The following is an 18,556-nucleotide window of genomic DNA, read 5'->3' on the forward strand; positions in this document are numbered from 1 at the left end:
TCTAGCGGGCCAACCTAGGGACAGGGGTACTACCGAGGCCCCTCCGGGACGTCAGACTCGCAAAAGGCCCCTGTGCATTGGCCGCCGGGACGGGGGGCTCCGCCCCTTTTCGTACGGCTCTCATCTGTGACTGGCTCTTGGGCCCGAGCTGGCCACACCTCCTCCCCTCGCACATACACAAGAGTCACGCGCCTTTCAGTTGGAAACTTGGAGTGCAGAGGAGGACGCTGTCCCTCGTCTCCCCACCCACTTATCTTGCCATTGGCTCGCGGCACCGTTCACGGCCACGCCCCCATTCCAGCCCCCTGGCTGGGAGGGCGGGCACCTGCTGGTGATTGGCTGGTCGCCCTGCCTCTCGCAGAAGCCGCTGGCACTCCCCCCACCCTCTCCCCCCTCCCGCTAGCCTCGAGGTCTCGGTGCTGGCCCAGGCCGAGTCAGTGTCAGTCAGGGAGGCGGGTTGCTGAGCAGTGGGTTCGAACACTGCGTTGCAATCTCGCCCCAGGGCCGGTCCCTGCGCTCGTGCCGCCGGCTGAGAAGCATGAAGCCGCAGCTGGAGCAGCCACCCTATGATTGGCTGTGGCGCTTGTGAACCCGAAGTAAAGATGGCGGGCGGGCAGGCAGCCGCCGTACTGCCCTCTTGGAAGATGGCGGCGCGCCGCAGCCTCAGCGCCCGCGGCCGGGGGGTCCTGCAGGCGGCGGCGGGGCGGCTGCTGCCATTGCTATTGCTGAGCTGCTGCTGCGGCGCGGGTGGCTGCACGGCGGTGGGCGAGAACGAAGAGACGGTGATCATCGGGTTGCGGCTGGAGGACACGAACGACGTGTCTTTCATGGAAGGGGGGGCGCTGCGGGTGAGCGAGCGGACCCGGGTCAAGCTGCGGGTGTACGGGCAGAACATCAACAACGAGACATGGTCCCGCATTGCTTTCACAGAGCACGAGCGGCAGCGCCACAGCCCCGGCGAGCGCGGGCTGGGGGGCCCCGCGCCGCCGGAGCCGGACAGCGGCCCCCAGCGCTGCGGCATCCGCACATCAGATATCATCATCTTGCCCCATATCATTCTCAACCGCCGTACATCGGGCATCATTGAGATAGAGATCAAACCGCTGCGCAAGATGGAGAAGAGCAAGTCCTATTACCTGTGCACGTCGCTCTCCACGCCAGCCCTAGGCGCCGGCGGCTCGGGGTCCGCGGGTAGCGCCGTCGGGGGCAAGGGCGGCTCAGGGGTGGCCGGGCTCCCGCCACCCCCGTGGGCCGAGACCACCTGGATTTATCACGATGGCGAGGATACCAAGATGATCGTGGGGGAGGAAAAGAAGTTCCTGCTGCCCTTCTGGCTGCAGGTGATCTTCATTTCGCTGCTCCTGTGCCTGTCGGGCATGTTCAGCGGCCTCAACCTTGGACTCATGGCCCTAGACCCGATGGAGCTGCGCATTGTGCAGAACTGCGGCACCGAGAAGGAGAAGAATTACGCCAAGCGCATCGAGCCCGTGCGCAGGCAGGGCAACTACCTGCTGTGCTCGCTGCTGCTGGGCAACGTGCTGGTCAACACCACGCTCACCATCCTGCTCGACGACATCGCTGGCTCAGGCCTGGTGGCGGTGGTGGTCTCCACCATCGGCATCGTCATCTTCGGGGAGATCGTGCCCCAGGCCATCTGCTCCCGGCACGGCCTGGCTGTGGGAGCCAACACCATCTTCCTCACCAAGTTTTTCATGATGATGACCTTTCCCGCTTCTTACCCGGTCAGCAAGCTGCTGGACTGCGTTCTGGGCCAGGAGATAGGCACCGTCTATAACCGGGAAAAGCTGCTGGAGATGCTCCGGGTCACAGACCCCTACAACGACCTCGTAAAGGAGGAGCTGAATATCATCCAAGGGGCGCTGGAGCTCCGCACCAAGACGGTGGAGGACGTGATGACTCCCCTCCGGGACTGTTTCATGATCACCGGCGAAGCCATTCTGGACTTCAACACCATGTCGGAGATCATGGAGAGCGGCTACACTCGCATTCCAGTATTTGAGGGGGAACGCTCCAACATCGTGGACCTCCTCTTCGTCAAAGACTTGGCCTTCGTGGATCCAGATGACTGTACTCCCCTGAAAACCATCACGAAATTTTATAACCACCCCTTGCACTTTGTTTTCAATGACACCAAGTTGGACGCTATGCTGGAAGAATTTAAGAAAGGTGGGAAAATTTTGGTACCCTTTCATTGGCTTGCTCTTTCTCACTCCATCCTCCTCCCTACTTGAGTCCTCTACCCTCAGACCAACCCCCCAAGGCGAGTTGACCGGAATTTCTCCTCTCTTTTAATTGTAAAGTTGAAAGGGTGGCATGGATTTGGGGGTGGATTGAACTAGTAAGCCCTTCTAGGTTCTTTAAAACCACAAGACTGCCCTGGCTTGCTTCCCTCCCTATCAAAGCAGGCTTCCTATTTTCTGTGCATGGTACTCTTAGCCCCTGCACTCTGGCCTTGAGAGATCTGCTGCATTCATTGCGGGATTCTGAGTGGGTAGATGAAAAAAGGGACCCGCTGATGCCATGCTGTGCCATTTGGTTGCCATGTACTAATCTCAGGCATTTGGAGAACGTTTAAATGGGCTTTTCTAAACCCAGAGCAATCAGTTGATATTTCCAAGATTGGAAGTGCATTTTCAGTTGCTTCAGTTCCTTGTTGTCTGGTGACCTGTGGGAGAGATTAGGGTCTGCTTTTGAGAATAGGGTATGGGATAAGTCAGGTATCACTAAAGAAAATCACTCATTTGGTTGACTTGTCTTAGCTGGAAAAGAGGTGTTTTGTTGTTGTTGTTGTTTTTTAACTAAAGCTATTTGTTAATATATAACTTGGAAAGACTAGAGATAAATTAACCTTTTATGAGGCTCTATATTGCTTAGCTTACTTCACTGTTTGTTTACATTTACCTAACAACAAATAAAATTTCCCAAACCGAGTGTGGTTTAGGCAGAAAGCTTGGATTTTTAACAATGGGATTAATTCCTCTATATGGTTTGTCTGTTTCTTGAGACTTTCTGGTTTAAAAGTGTTCTTTTTAACCTTGATCACCTGGTATGTTCAGTGGAAGTATGTCTGCGAGTCATTGTTCCCTGTTCCAGGGAGTTTTACCAGGAAAGAGAAGTACAGGGGGTGGTGTGCTCACCTTTCTTGCATAGTGGTGTTTTCTGTTTGTTTTACCATGTAACAAATCGGCAACTCATACTGTTATCACTGAAATTCTGACTTTAAAAATGTTTCCAGTAGGTAGCTAGCTTTGTTAGTTGAAAGCCAAGTTTTTGATACTGAGTTTTTAAATTGTTATGGTGTGGGTGTTAGAATGTGTACTAACCTTTTAATGAGCCAATAGTCCTCAAAACTAACTTTTCCTTCTTCCAGTAGAATTTTGATCACTGAGAGTGGTCTCTCCACAGAAAAAGGCCATGTGTAAGTGGTGACAGCCTGATGGCTGTGATGATATGAACATAGAGTATGCAGTTGTCCTAATTCCATTTTCCTCCCTGAACGCTGTCCTCTCTGGAACAGGATCACACTGCAGTAATTTTCAGATACAGCAGAATGCGCTTCAGAGATGGGGTAATTTGCATTAAAAAGCAGAAGGGGATTCTTCTGGATTCTTAAACAGTAAAAAGAAAATGTCCATTATCTCTAAGTGACAGAGCTTCTTTGGAGATGGCATTATTCTTTCACTACTAAATTGTTAATTAGAGCATCTAACCAGTCTCTCTTTTCATTTTGCGGTAGAATGTGGAATACAGAAAAATGTCTTGAAATGCTTGAAAATGGCTTTGAAATACTTTATTTTCCTTTAGTTGCTAAATTTCCCAATATTGATAGAGATAATATATTCTTTTTTTTATTATTCAGAATTTTTGCGTATCTGCTGATGGATTGGTAGCACTGGTGTGTACTCCCTGCTGAAATCTTCTCTTCACTTCTGTATCTTTTATTTTCTTTCTTTGAGAATTTAGTTCTGCCCCTTGCAACTCATTAATCCTGCCCCTCTCTCAAAATCTCAAGATTTGCATTATTTTGAAATTTGGTTTTGATTGTTCTTGAGCAGTTTTCCTCTGAATGATTTATTTTTACTAGGAACTTTTCCCTTTCCCCAAATTACCTCTCACAGTACTTTCTTTGAAGTGTATCCTTTAAATTGATTGAATTGATAATATTTTCCTGTGAATTCTAAAAAAAAAAAAAAGATAATGCACAAGATTTTATTTTTGTCTGTAACCAGAATAATGTATTCAGTTAAGAAGACAGTATGATTTAAAGGTGCATTCATGCTAGTAGCTTATTTGGAAGAGTGGGCAATGACAGTTGGTTGCAAATGGGAAATTTAAGCCATGATCTTAAAAGGCTACAGTGGGTGCTTGTTGCTTAAACTGTCAAAATAATAGATTTTTCACCTTCCTTTCCTTGATTTTTTTTTTTTTTGAATGAGTGTGGCCGTTTTAACCTTACTAATAGCTGCATTATTTCTTTTTTCTGCGTTAGTTAAAATGTTTCACCTGATTTTTCTTTCCTTCATTTTCTGATTCAGTTATGAAGTAATGTGAACAGTCAACCTGCCACTGTTTTTCTCCATTGAATAATGCTTTATGGGATGGTTTGAAGACTTTTACTTCTTCTCCTTTCCTCTTTCTCCTAACACCACCAACTATAACTCCCCCCCACAGGTTAGACCCTTAATCCATATCTCATTGAAAATTATCCTTCCTAATTAAAAATGTCTGCATTGAAGCCTTTCCTGGATATAGGTCTGCATCATTAGTCTCAGTTATTCATTACTAAGGAAGGGCAAAGTTTCTGTAATGTGCAAAGAAAAGCTACCTTTATGTAGTGGCTTCCCAGGTGGCTCAGTGCTGAAGAACCCACCTGCCAATGCAAGAGATGTGGGTTCAACTCCTGGGTCAGGAAGAGCCCATGGAGAAGGAAATGGCAACCCATTCCAATATTCTTGTTTGGGAAATCCCATGGACAGAGAAGCCTGGTGGGCTATAGTCCATGGAGTCGCAAAAGAGTCAGACATGACTAAGCGACTAAAATAACAATCACCTTTCTGTATTATGTAGTATATGTAAATAATCTTCTTTCTAATGATTAAAAGTTTTTGCCTGGCTTTGGTGCTAGTGGTGAAGAACCCACGTGCCAATGCAGGAGACATAAGAGACACGGGTTCGATCTGTGGGTGGAGAAGATCTCCTGGAGGAGGGCATGGCAACCCACTCCAGTATTCTTGTGTGGAGAATCCTATGGACAGAGGAGCCTGGCAGGCTACGCTCCATAGGGTTGCAAAGAGTTGGACAGGACTGAAGCAACTCAGCATGCATGCAGGCCTGGCTACCAGGAAACTCATAGCTTTCCTTGAGGTTAGAAGACAGTAATTATGCTAATTTTGCAGTTAGCTCATTATTATTACCTATTTGCTCTCTGCAAGGTGCAGGGCTTAGTGCTTTACATGAATCACCTTGTTTAAATCTTCTGATAACTGATTGAGGCACCATCTCCATTTTACAGATGACGAAATTGAGGCATAGGTGAAATGATGTGTTCAAGGTCATTGAGTAATTTGTTGTTTTGGGGTTGGTGTGACAGCCAGACCCATACTCTTAACCATTCTATTATGCTGATCCCTTGATCCCGATTTTACATTTTTATTTTAAGTGAGTGTGAGGTTTGAATAAAACATTGCCTCAGGGCTTGTTGAAAGCAACAGACACAAAAATGTATTTAAACATTAAACACGGCGTTACTGCGTTAAACCAGTGCTTTTGCGATCTGGTACCTAACAGTTGGTGTCCCCACTTTTGCCATTAAAATAAGTCAGTTTCTGATGTGTATGATCCTAAATCTAAACAATTCTGTTTCCAGTATTGTAGGTCAAGATTCACTTTGATATTGTTTTGAGCTAACACTGTGTTGTGGTCCGCTGCCGCTGTAGTGGCGTACTCTAACCAGTGAGTGGTAGCTAACCTATGTGGTCCTGTTTCACTCTTAGTCTCACATGTGTTTGTGTTGCAGGGCTAACTCAAACCCAGTTTTGTGTTTTAATCCTGATTTTATTTACATTGTTTGAGGCCACTTTTGTGATAATTGGTTGCCTCCGAGCCTCCTGTACAGCCCTGCCCCTCCCCAAGCCCCAGTGTACCGCCATCAGCCTTTCTCTTTGTAAGCTTTTATAGTAACTCATAAATCTAAAAAAGAGAATAAAAGTGAATCCCAGAAGTGGATTACGAGAATTTTAGAAAAACCACCTAAAGCAAAGTAGTGTAGAGGAAGGAAAGCTAAATTAAAGCTTGCTACCTTTGTGCGCAGAAAGTGCCCTGGAGGCTCCTCCTATACCTGCCGAAACCTAACAAAAGTATGTGGGCTCCGAGCCACCTCGTTTGTTTTGCTTCCTTTTGTTTCTTTTAGCTTTGTAACAATTGTATTCCAGGATTGCGGAGCACGCTGTTTTATAGCTGCTGCAGACTTTGCCGGACTATTTCTTTAATTTTTTTTAAAACTTGAAACAGGTAAACTCATCAGATAATGTTCTTTAAGGGAAGAATGTAGTGTGTAATTTTCACTTAAACATTAGGTGTACAAGTTCTCCCTTCCTGTAACACAAGTCTTTCTGTATTAATGTGCTGAGTGCTTAATACTGAAAACTTTTTTCCTCACCAAATACAGTGTTCCATTTGTCTAGAATCTAGGAGGATGTTTTTATTGATATTTAAAGGTGTGAATGGTGTCGGGGTGAAGGGGTGGGCGTGGATATATTTGTTTTTTTGATCTTGTAGGTTTATTAATTCTTTGCAAATTAATGTGCAAACATGTGATACTAGTATGATTTTGCACATTTTTAGAACATAATTTTGAAATATCCAGATAGTATAGAATCAGAGCTGGAAGACAGGCAACAGCTCATGGATCATGTGGTCCAGTTTGTGAAGCTTACCAAATGATGAGACTGACTTGGATCACTTACTAAGAATTACTTCCTAAGCCTCACTAAGAGACCCCCTGAACTAGACTCTCTAGGGAAGGGGCTTTGGACTCTACACTGTTAACAGTTACTGTGAGGTAGTTCTTGTGATGAGGTGAGTTTAGGAAACTTTGGTCTAGTCAACCTCTTAATCATTGGTCTGGTCAGCCTCTCTCGAGCAGGAGAGAATGAGGAGAGAAAGCTGAGTGACTTGTGTAGGTCCACCCATCTAACTAGTAGGATCAGTAGCCTTAGAACTTGACTCTAGGATGGAGGTCTTTCCATTCCAAAAAGCAGGTCTTCTGGTTCCAAGTTCAGGGTACCTTTAAACAAATATTCAGCTTTGCCATTGGTTTTTATTTGCTTTGTGATTTTGATATCTATATTTTTGATATCTGGCATTCAAGTCATCTTTGACAGGCATTTTGTTACATAGAAAATGAGTCTGAATATGTGACCTCATTTTCTTTTAGTTTTTTTTTTTTAAGTTTTTCTCCTCTGCTGAGATTAGATAGAATGGGAAAGACTAGAGATCTCTTCAAGAAAATTAGAGATACCAAGGGAACATTTCATGCAAAGATGGGCTCGATAAAGGACAGAATGGTATGGACCTAACAGAAGCAGAAGATATTAAGAAGAGGTGGCAAGAATACACAGAAGAACTACACAAAGAAGATCTTCATGACCCAGATAATCACGATGGTGTGATCACTCACCTAGAGCCAGACATCCTGGAATGTGAAGTCAAGTGGGCCTTAGAAAGCATCACTACGAACAAAGCTAGTGGAGGTGATGGAATTCCAGTTGAGCTATTTCAAATCCTGAAAGATGATGCTGTGAAAGTGCTGCACTTGGTATGCCAGCAAATTTGGAAAACTCAGCAGTGGCCACAGGACTGGAAAAGGTCAGTTTTCATTCCAATCCCAAAGAAAGGCAATGCCAAAGAATGCTCAAACTACCGCACAATTGCACTCATCTCACACGCTAGTATAGTAATGCTCAAAATTCTCCAAGCCAGGCTTCAGCAATACGTGAACCGTGAACTTCCTGATGTTCAAGCTGGTTTTAGAAAAGGCAGAGGAACCAGAGATCAAATTGCCAACATCCGCTGGATCATGGGAAAAGCAAGAGAGTTCCAGAAAAACATCTATTTCTGCTTTATTGACTATGCCAAAGCCTTTGACTGTGTGAATCACAATAAACTGTGGAAAATTATGAAAGAGATGGGGATACCAGACCACGTGACCTGCCTCTTGAGAAATCTGTATGCAGGTCAGGAAGCAACAGTTAGAACTGGACATGGAACAACAGACTGGTTCCAAATAGGAAAAGGAGTACGTCAAGGCTCTATATTGTCACCCTGTTTATTTAACTTCTATGCAGAGTACATCATGAGAAACGCTGGACTGGAAGAAACACAAGCTGGAATCAAGCTTGCTGGGAGAAATATCAACCTCAGATATGCAGATGACACCACCCTTATGGCAGAAAGTAAGCCTCTTGATGAAAGTGAAAGTGGAGAGTGAAAAAGTTGGCTTAAAGCTCAACATTCAGAAAAAGAAGATCATAGCATCTGTCCCATCACTTCATGGGAAATAGATGGGGAAACAGTGGAAACAGTGTCAGACTTTATTTTGGGGGGCTCCAAAATCACTGCAGATGGTGATTGCAGCCATGAAATTAAAAGACGCTTACTCCTTGGAAGGAAAGTTGTGACCAACCTAGATAGCATATTCAAAAGCAGAGACATTACTTTGCCAACAAAGGTCCGTCTAGTCAAGGCTATGGTTTTTCCTGTGGTCATGTATGGATGTGAGAGATGGACTGTGAAGAAGGCTGAACGCCGAAGAATTGATGCTTTTGAACTGTGGTGTTGGAGAAGACTCTTGAGAGTCCCTTGGACTGCAAGGAGAGCCAACCAGTCCATTCTGAAGGAGATCAGCCCTGGGATTTCTTTGGAAGGAATGATGCTCAAGCTGAAACTCCAGTACTTTGGCCTCCTCATGTGAAGAGTTGACTCATTGGAAAAGACTCTGATGCTGGGAAGGATTGGGGGCAGGAGGAGAAGGGGATGATAGAGGATGAGATGGCTGGATGGCATCACTGACTCTATGGACGTGAGTGTGAGTGAACTCTGGGAGTTGGTGATGGACAGGGAGGCCTGGAGTGCTGCGATTCATGGGGTCGCAAAGAGTCGGACACGACTGAGCGACTGAACTGAAGATTAGACTATACGCGTGTTTTATGAAATGGGTGTTGATATCTGGATTGAAGCCTTAGGTAAGGTGTAAGCTATTTCTTTTTCTTTTGAGTTAACTAACTTGTTTTAGATATCCCTGAGTGATTTTGTTGTTGTTATTGTTTCTTCTGTGAGAGTAGTGAAGATTGGATTTGGGACTATGGGATGAATCTTCTTTGATTCTTTTAATTTTTGTTCAAGGTGCAGGTCTGTGACATTTCCATTGAAATAGTCATTAAAGCATTTGAAGCATGTGTCCCATTCATGCATCTTTTCAGGTTTTTTATCATGTAAACAAAATTCTTACAGAGGATCCAGTCTGAATTTTGAAGGCTATTTGTGTTAGTATCACTGAAGCCTTTTAGGTCAAGACATGCCATAGATGAATACCAGGTCTGACTTAGTATTACCTGGATGAAATAGGAAAGAATCTTGTTCTGCTTTTTCTCTTGGTCTTTATCATTCCAAACCAGTACCATACTATGAGGTAGTGGTTAATTTTAATTATTAGCAGCCCTAAACACAAATTAAAATCTTATTAACCAGGAAAATGCACAAAATAGACTGAGCCAACATAATATTTTATGATTTTATTTGCTCTTGAACTACTTCAACTTTTAAGAGCAAACCTCTGGACTTGAATTAGATGTTTACAGTACTTTAGTTACATATAAATTAGTATATTTCTTTCTAAGGAGCCCTTTCCTCTAAATACACATTTTATTGGTAGTAAGCGTCAATTCCAGTAAGATTTGCTTGGCACGTAAAGGACATTTATTAAACTAAATACATAGAAATGGATGACTGGGATTGAATACAATTTCAGTATTGTCTTTTCATCTTCTTTTTCTCAGAACACAAACAAGAAACCCGAAATCCTACCAACACTGCAAAGGAGAGACAATAGGAAGCATTCTTGCAACATCACATCACTGGCATCTCTAGGAATGTCTGCATAGAGGGATGTTCAGGGAGGCAGGCTGCGGAAGGGGGAGAAAGGGGACTAAGAACAAGCACCCTCTGAAGATGATGTGTTTATTAGACTGGCTGAAGGCTTGATGGACATAATGGGGGTGCTGACTCTTCCCCACTTTGACATCAGTGCGACCATTGATCATAAATATTGATATAGTGATGATGAGATGCTCATTTCTTCATACTTAACCCTCTCTTGCTGTCAGACATAGATGGGAATGTTTCTTTCTTTGAATTCACATCCTGTGGGGAGGCTACTACCTGCTAGCATAAAGGTTAAAAAATATGTGGTTTTCCTGAATCTACTTTGGACAAGTAACTTAGCCTCTTTAAGCTTCAGTTTTTTCATAGTAAAATGGGATATTTTCTGACTCATACTGTACTTAGTAAGGATTCCTGTGATAATGAATGTGAAAATGCTTCTACACCAGTACCAGTCACTCTGCTGCTTGTTGTTCAGTTGCTGGGTTGTGTCTGACTCCGTGATCCTGTGGCCTGCCGCCCTCAGGCTCCCTGTCCTTCACTGTGTCCAGGAGTTTGCTCAGATTCATGTCCTTTGAGTCCGTGATGCTATCTAACCATCCATCCTCTGCTGCCTCCTTCTCCTTTTGCCTTCAATCTTTTCCAGCATCACTGTCTTTTCCAATGAGTTGGCTGTTTGTATCAGAGTACTGGAGCTTCAGCTTCCAGCATCAGTCCTTCCAATGAATATTCAGGGTTGATTTCCTTTAGGATTGACTGGCTTGATCTCCTTGCTGTCCAAGGGACTCTCAAGAGTCGTCTTTAGCACCACAGTTCTAAAGCATCAGTTCTTCAGTGCTCAGCCTTCTCTCTGGTCCAGCTCTCACATCTGTACATGACTACTGGAAAAACCATAGCTTTGACTATACCAAGCTTTGTAGGCAAACTGATGTCTCTGCTGTTTAATATGCTGTTTAGGTTTGTCATAGCTTTCCTTCCAAGGAGCAACTGTCTTTTAATTTCATGGCTGTAGTCACCCTCTGCAGTGATTTTGGAGCCCAGGAAAATCAAATCTGTCACTGCTTCTACTTTTTCCCCTTATATTTGCCATGAAGTGATGGGACTGAATGCCATGATCTTAGTTTTTTGAATGTTGGGTTTTAAGCCAGCTTTCTCACTCTCCTCTTTCACCTTCATCAAAAGGCTCTTTATTTCCTCTACACTTTGTCCTGTTAGAGCAGTATTATTTGCATATCTGAGGTTGTTGATATTTCTCCTGGCAGTCTTGATTCCAGCTTGTGATTTATCCAGCCCAAGATTTCGAATGATGTACTCTGCACATATGTTGAATAAGCGGGGTAACAATATATAGTCTTGTTGTACTCCTTTCCCGATTGTGAACTCCTTTCCTAGTTGTTCCATGTCCGGTTCTAATTGTTGCTTCTTGACCTTGTATACAGGTTTCTCAGGAGACAGGTAAGGTGGTCTGGTATTCCTATCTCTTTAAGAATTTTCCACAGAGCTCAGTTAACCATTATTTTTATGTAATGATTCTGTAGACTCTTTGGTGGTGGTCTTGGTATTTCTCTAGACTAATGATTGCAAGTCAAGAGAGACACCTTGGGTCATGTGTGCACCTAGTTGTTAATGGAAGTTGAAATTTTTTTTTTTTTGCTGGGCCCATGTGACTTGCAGAATCTTAACTCCCTGACCAGAGATTGAACTGGGGCCCCTACAGGGAAGTGCTGAGTCTGGAATTCCCCTGGATGTTGAAACTTTGAAAAGTGGCTAATCATAGTAGGTTGTTTTTTGTGTGTGTGTGATTGAATTCTAGGCTTTTCTAGCCGATGCTGTTACTTATGAGATAGCCACATGTGTATATGTTTTTAAGGAAAACAATGCAATTGATTACATGTTCCATCCTCTTTAGAGTAAGAATGCTGAATTAAAAAAAAACTTCATTCTCTTTAACTGTAAGTGACTGAAAAAGACAGCAAAGTTTAAAAGAAATAGAACAAATTCTCATGGATTTTGGAAAGCCTTGAATAATCAAAGTTAGAAGATTAAAGGAAGATGTCAAATTACTCGGATAAAATTTTTTAGTATTGCTATTTTTTATGCTTTTGACATAATCAGCATCTAATATAGCAAGTTTTTGTTGCTAATAGCAATGTAACTTTGTAATACTTGGACGGCAACCAGGAATCATAAAAATATCCTTCAAAGGGTTTAGTAATTTTTTTCCCCTGGAAATCTTAATTCAGTGATACAATTCCAGAGGAGAAAAGAGCTATGTTGGCTTTTCATGTTGCATATATATTGCAAAAATACCTATAAATATTGAAAAATTAGAGATGACTTAAATATATCTAACACTTTAAGATAGGACATGGAAGAAAGGAGTTAAGAAAATGATAGGTGTCAATTAATCACAATCAATTAATCACAACCATTTAATGATCATATGGTCATTAAAGGCCATGTAGCAATATGGAAGATTTATACTGACTATTTTGTATAGATTATAGATATGTGAAAATATACATGTGTATAGACTGGAAGGGAACATGGACAAGTTAATAGTTAATGTGTTAGGATAGGGTAATCATAGATCATCTTTTCAAAGATCCCTTGGATAACTTTGCAGAATAACATACCTGGCAAAAATTCAAATCTGCTGAGAACATTATGAGTCCTGTTCTTGGGAAAACTGACCTTTGCTAATGGAGAACTCATATTATTCCATTTCTCCTTGGGAACATTTTGCTGCTGACACAAATGGTTCCTTTAAATTTTTTAAAACTTGAGATATAATTAACATACCACAAAAATCACCCATTTTATGTGTACAACTTGGTCTTTAGTGTATTCACAAGGTTGTATAGTTATCACTATTGCCTACTTCTAGAGCAGTTTCTACTCCAGAAAGAATCACATTAGTAGTCATTCTCCATTCCCCTCTTCCCTGGAGACCATTAATCTACTTTCTGTCTCTGTGGATTTGCTTGTTCTGGACAGTTCAGGTAAAGTATATCATACACTACATGGCCTTTTGTGTCTGGCTTCTTATATTTAACTTATATATTTAACTTTAACTTAGTGTAATGTTTTCAAGGTTCATGCAGGTACATCCATGTAACATGTATCAGTGTTTCATTCATTCATTTTTATGGTCAAATAGTTTTCCATATTATGGGTATACTACATTTTGTTTTTTCACCCATCAGTAGATGAACATTCAGACTGTTTCTAGTTTTTGGTTATTATAAATATTAGTATACGTGTTTTTGTGTGGATGTAAATTTTCAGTTCTCATGGGTAGATGCCTAGGAGTAGAATTGCTGGGTCTGTGGTAACTCTATATTTAACCCTGAGAAACTGCCAAACTGTTTTCCAAAATGGCTGCACCATTTTATATTCTCACTGAAAATGTATGAACATTCCAATTTCTCCATATCCTTGCTAACTCTTGTTATTGTTGATTGTTTGTTTAATTATAGCCACCCTAGTAGGTGTGAAGTGGTGTCTCATTGTGGTTTTGATTGGTATTTTCCTGGTGTCTAATGATGTTGAGCATCATTTCATCTTGTTGGCCATTTGTTCATCCTCTTTGGAGAAAAGTCTATTCCGATATCTTTTGTCCATTTTAAAAATTGCATTGTCTTTTTATTATTTAATTGTAAGAGGTCTTTATGTATTCCACATACTACTTTCTTCAGTTCAGTTCAGTCGCTCAGTCGTGTCCAACTCTTCGCGACCCCATGAATTGCAGCATGCCAGGTCTCCCTGTCCATCACCAACTCCCGGAGTTCACTCAGACTCATGTCCATCGAGTCAGCGATGCCATCCAGTCATCTCATCCTCTGTCGTCCCCTTCTCCTCCTGCCCCCAATCCCTCCCAGCATCACAGTCTTTTCCAATGAGTCAACTCTTCGCATGAGGTGGCCAAAGTACTGGAGTTTCAGCTTTAGCACCATTCCCACCAAAGAAATCCCAGGGCTGATCTCCTTCAAAATGGACTGGTTGGATCTCCTTGCAGTCCAAGGGACTCTCAAGAGTCTTCTCTAACACCACAGTTCAAAAGCATCAATTCTTTGGCGCTCAGCCTTCTTCACAGTCCAGCTCTCACATCCATACATGACCACAGGAAAAACCATAGCCTTGACTAGACAGACCTTTGTTGGCAAAGGAATGTCTCTGCTTTTGAATATGCTATCTAGGTTGGTCATAACTTTCCTTCCAAGGAGTAAGTGTCTTTTAATTTCATGGCTGCAGTCACCATCTGCAGTGATTTTGGAGACCCCAAAAATAAAGTCAGCCACTGTTTCCCCATCTATTTCCCATGAAGTGATGGGACCAGATGCCATGATCTTCGTTTTCTGAATGTTGAGCTTTAAGCCAACTTTTTCACTCTCCGCTTTCACTTTCATCAAGAGGCTTTTTAGTTCCTCTTCACTTTCTGCCATCAGGGTGGTGTCATCTGCATATCTGAGGTTATTGATATTTTTCCCGGCAATCTTGATTCCAGCTTGTGTTTCTTCCAGTCCAGCGTTTCTCATGATGTACTCTGCATAGAAGTTAAATAAGCAGGGTGACAATATACAGCCTTGACATACTCCTTGTCCTATTTGGAACCAGTCTGTTGTTCCATGTCCAGTTCTAACTGTTGCTTCCTGACCTGCATACAGATTTCTCAAGAGGCAGGTCACGTGGTCTGGTATTCCCATCTCTTTCAGAATTTTCCACAGTTTATTGTGATCCACACAGTCAAAGGCTTTGGCATAGTCAATAAAGCAGAAATAGGTGTTTTTCTGGAACTCTCTTGCTTTTCCCATGATCCAGTGGATGTTGGCAATTTGACCTCTGGTTCCTCTGCCTTTTCTAAAACCAACTTGAACATCAGGAAGTTTCTTTCCGGATATATAATTTGCAAATATTTTTTCCTATTCTGTCAGTTGTCTTTTCACTTTCTTGATAATAACCTTTGAAACAGGAAAGTTTTAATTTTGATGAAGTCCAATTCCTTTTTTTTTTGCTTTGTCTTTATTGTCATTTCTAGGAAACCATTGTCCAGTCCTAGGTCACAAACTTTTTTGCCTATGTTATCTTCTAAGACATTCATAGGTTACCTTCTACATTTAAGTCTTTAATCCATTTTGAGTTCGTTTTTGTATATGGTATGTAATAGTAGTCTAACTTTATCCTTTTGCATGTGAATATCTCATTGTTCAAGCACAGTTTGTTGAAAAGACTAGTCTTTCTTCATTGACTTGTCTTGGCATTCTTATCACAAGTCAATTAACCATAAACGTGAGGGTTTATTTCTGGACTCTAAATTCTCTTCCACTGATACATGTCTTCGTATGTCAGTACCATGCCCTTTTGGTTCTTATAGCTTTATAGTAAGTTTTGAAATTGGGACAAATGAATTATCCAACTTTGTTCTTTTTCATGATGATGTTGATGAAATCAATCCCTTGCATTTCCATATGAATTCTTCATGGATATTCTTCTTCATTTCTGCAAAGGCAGTTGAAATTCTGATAGAGATTGCATTGAATCTGTCAATTTGGGGAGTATTACAGTCTTAACAATATTAAATCTTTCACCCATGAAATGGGATATCTTGCCATTTATTTAGGTCTTTTAAAATTTCTTTCAACAGTGTTTTGTATTTTTCAGTGCATTTGCAATCTTTTTGTTAAATAAAATACTTGGAATAAAAGTTTTTTTGATGCTGTTGTAAATGCAATCATTTTATTAATTTCATAGGTAGTATATAGAATATAATTTATTTTTGTATAATGATCTTGTAGCCTGCAGCTGTACTGAACTCATTTATTACATAACACATGGTAAAATAGGGAAGTGCTTTTCAAAAACATGTGACTTTGGGGGGGATTAAGGCAATGCCAAAGAATGCTCAAACTACCACACAGTTGCACTCATCTCACACGCTAGTAAAGTAATGCTCAAAATTCTCCAAGCCAGGCTTTAGCAATACGTGAACCGTGAACTTCCTGATGTTCAAGCTGGTTTTAGAAAAGGCAGAGGAACCAGAGATCAAATTGCCAACATCCACTGGATCATGGGAAAAGCAAGAGAGTTCCAGAAAAACATCTATTTCTGCTTTATTGACTATGCCAAAGCCTTTGACGGTGTGGATCACAATAAACTGTGGAAAATTCTGAAAGAGATGGGAATACCAGACCACGTGACCTGCCTCTTGAGAAATCTGTATGCAGGTCAGGAAGCAACAGTTAGAACTGGACATGGAACAACAGACTGGTTCCAAATAGGAAAAGGAGTACATCAAGGCTGTATATTGTCACCCTGCTTATTTAACTTCTATGCAGAGTACATCATGAGAAATGCTGGACTGGAAGAAACAGAAGCTGGAATCAAGATTGCCGGGAGAAATATCAATAACCTCAGATATGCAGGTGACACCACCCTGATGGCAGAAAGTGAAGAGGAACTCAAAAGCCTCTTGATGAAAGTGAAAGTGGAGAGTGAAAAAGTTGGCTTAAAGCTCAACATTCAGAAAACGAAGATCATGGCATCCGGTCCCATCACTTCATGGGAAATAGATGGGGAAACAGTGGAAACAGTGTCAGACTTTATTTTTCTGGGCTTCAAAATCACTGCAGATGGTGACTGCAGCCATGAAATTAAAAGACGCTTACTCCTTGGAAGGAAAGTTATGACCAACCTAGATAGCATGTTCAAAAGCAGAGACATTCCTTTGCCAACAAAGGTCCGTCTAGTCAAGGCTATGGTTTTTCCTGTGGTCATGTATGGATGTGAGAGCTGGACTGTGAAGAAGGCTGAGCGCCAAAGAATTGATGCTTTTGAACTGTGGTGTTAGAGAAGACTCTTGAGAGTCCCTTGGACTGCAAGGAGATCCAACCAGTCCATTCTGAAGGAGATCAGCCCTGGGATTTCTTTGGAGGAAATGATGCTCAAGCTGAAACTCCAGTACTTTGGCCACCTCATGTGAAGAGTTGACTCATTGGAAAAGACTGTGATGCTGGGAGGGATTGGGGGCAGGAGGAGAAGGGGATGACAGAGATTGAGATGACTGGATGGCATCACTGACTCAATGGACGTGAGTGTGAGTGAACTCTCGGAGTTGGTGATGGACAGGGAGGCCTGGCGTGCTGCGATTCATGGGGTCGCAAAGAGTTAGACACAACTGAGCGACTGAACTGAACTGATCCTATGTTTCATTTGATTGTAGTGGACTTAATTTTTTCTTTAAAAAATTTAGGCATTTTTACTTACCACTTTCATATATATAGAGTGAAGCTCTATCTATGACTGACATTGTCATTCTTCGGCAAAGATGATAGGAAAGAATAAAATTTCTTTCTCAGATTAGATGTAGGAAAAAAAGAACTAGGCTGTGTGAAACGTTTTAGAGAGACCAAAAATACAGCTGGCTGGAGCTTGGGAGTTTAAAAGTTAATCTGTATTTAATGTTTAGAGTGGCTTTGTATAAGACTTGGGATTTGGCTAGGAGATGAGCACAGATGTGTTTGGTTGCTATCTAAATGTGCCTTTCTTCTCCAGGCCATTTTACCAAAGGTTTTCTTTGGGTCATTTTTACAGAGACTAGAAAAAACCCTGACTTTAGTCACTCTGCATTTCATACTGCCATTGTCAATGTAATCCTTAAGGTTTTTAGGTACCAGGTAACCGGAAGAGAGAAAATGAAACTCTTTGAGCTTTTTTCTTTTTTTGTGTGGGGGGTGGGGAGCTGGTAATCTGAGAGGGAAAATGTTTTCTCATTAGCAAAGACATATTGAGGGCATCATCTGATCTTTATGGAGGTGTGCAAAGCCTCAGTTTTTCCATTTGCCCATCTGCAATCATAAAAACAACGTGCTGACTCAACATGGAGCCTCTGCAGAATGGCATTTGGGGCTGAGGCAGTCGGGAAGACCATGCAAGAGATGGAAATATTTGAGCAGGTTTTTAAATGTAACACTAAAAACAGCTAAAATGAGACTGTGTTCTCATCTCCTTCAAGTTTTGTTTCTTGAGTAGTTACTGGTAGTAGTAATGTCACTGGTAGGAGTAATAGTCACTAGTCTACATCCTTGATTTAAGGCATGGCAGAAATAATTTGGTCTCTGTAGAGCTGATAACTGAGCAGAGATTTTCCCTGTTCCCGTGGTTATACTTTAGGGGTATGGGATTGTTTGGTGGAGGGAGTGAGATTCTGCTGCAAGCAAATCATTTGGGTAAAATACTATTATGATCATACTGGGTGGGCCATCTGCTAACTTTTCTCTTTAAAATTTTTAATTCTTTGTTCCTGTGTATCTACATTTACCCACAAAAGCTAGAAGAACATTTACCAAAATACAATATAATGTAACATTCAAGTGTACAG

At 42.0% G+C, this 18,556-nt stretch overlaps 1 protein-coding gene across 6 annotated transcripts in view; it reads left to right on the top strand.

The window, feature by feature from the left end:
* The first annotated feature begins 403 nt into the window (after nucleotides 1-403).
* Nucleotides 404-18,556, top strand: part of CNNM2 (cyclin and CBS domain divalent metal cation transport mediator 2) — a 187,695-nt gene continuing 169,542 nt past the window's right edge. For 3 of the 6 annotated variants that reach the window (XM_055560831.1, XM_055560832.1, XM_055560833.1), the window contains exon 1: nucleotides 552-2,187. In XM_055560831.1, coding sequence (XP_055416806.1) covers nucleotides 567-2,187 — 1,621 coding nt within the window. In that variant the 5' untranslated portion in view covers nucleotides 552-566. Of the gene's footprint in view, nucleotides 2,188-10,076; nucleotides 15,884-18,556 lie in introns of those variants that run through there. The other 3 variants (XM_055560835.1, XM_055560834.1, XR_008707249.1) reach the window with 3 other exon arrangements.

The sequence above is a fragment of the Bubalus kerabau genome, chromosome 22, assembly GCF_029407905.1.
Source record: "Bubalus kerabau isolate K-KA32 ecotype Philippines breed swamp buffalo chromosome 22, PCC_UOA_SB_1v2, whole genome shotgun sequence".
Lineage (NCBI taxonomy): Eukaryota > Metazoa > Chordata > Mammalia > Artiodactyla > Bovidae > Bubalus > Bubalus kerabau.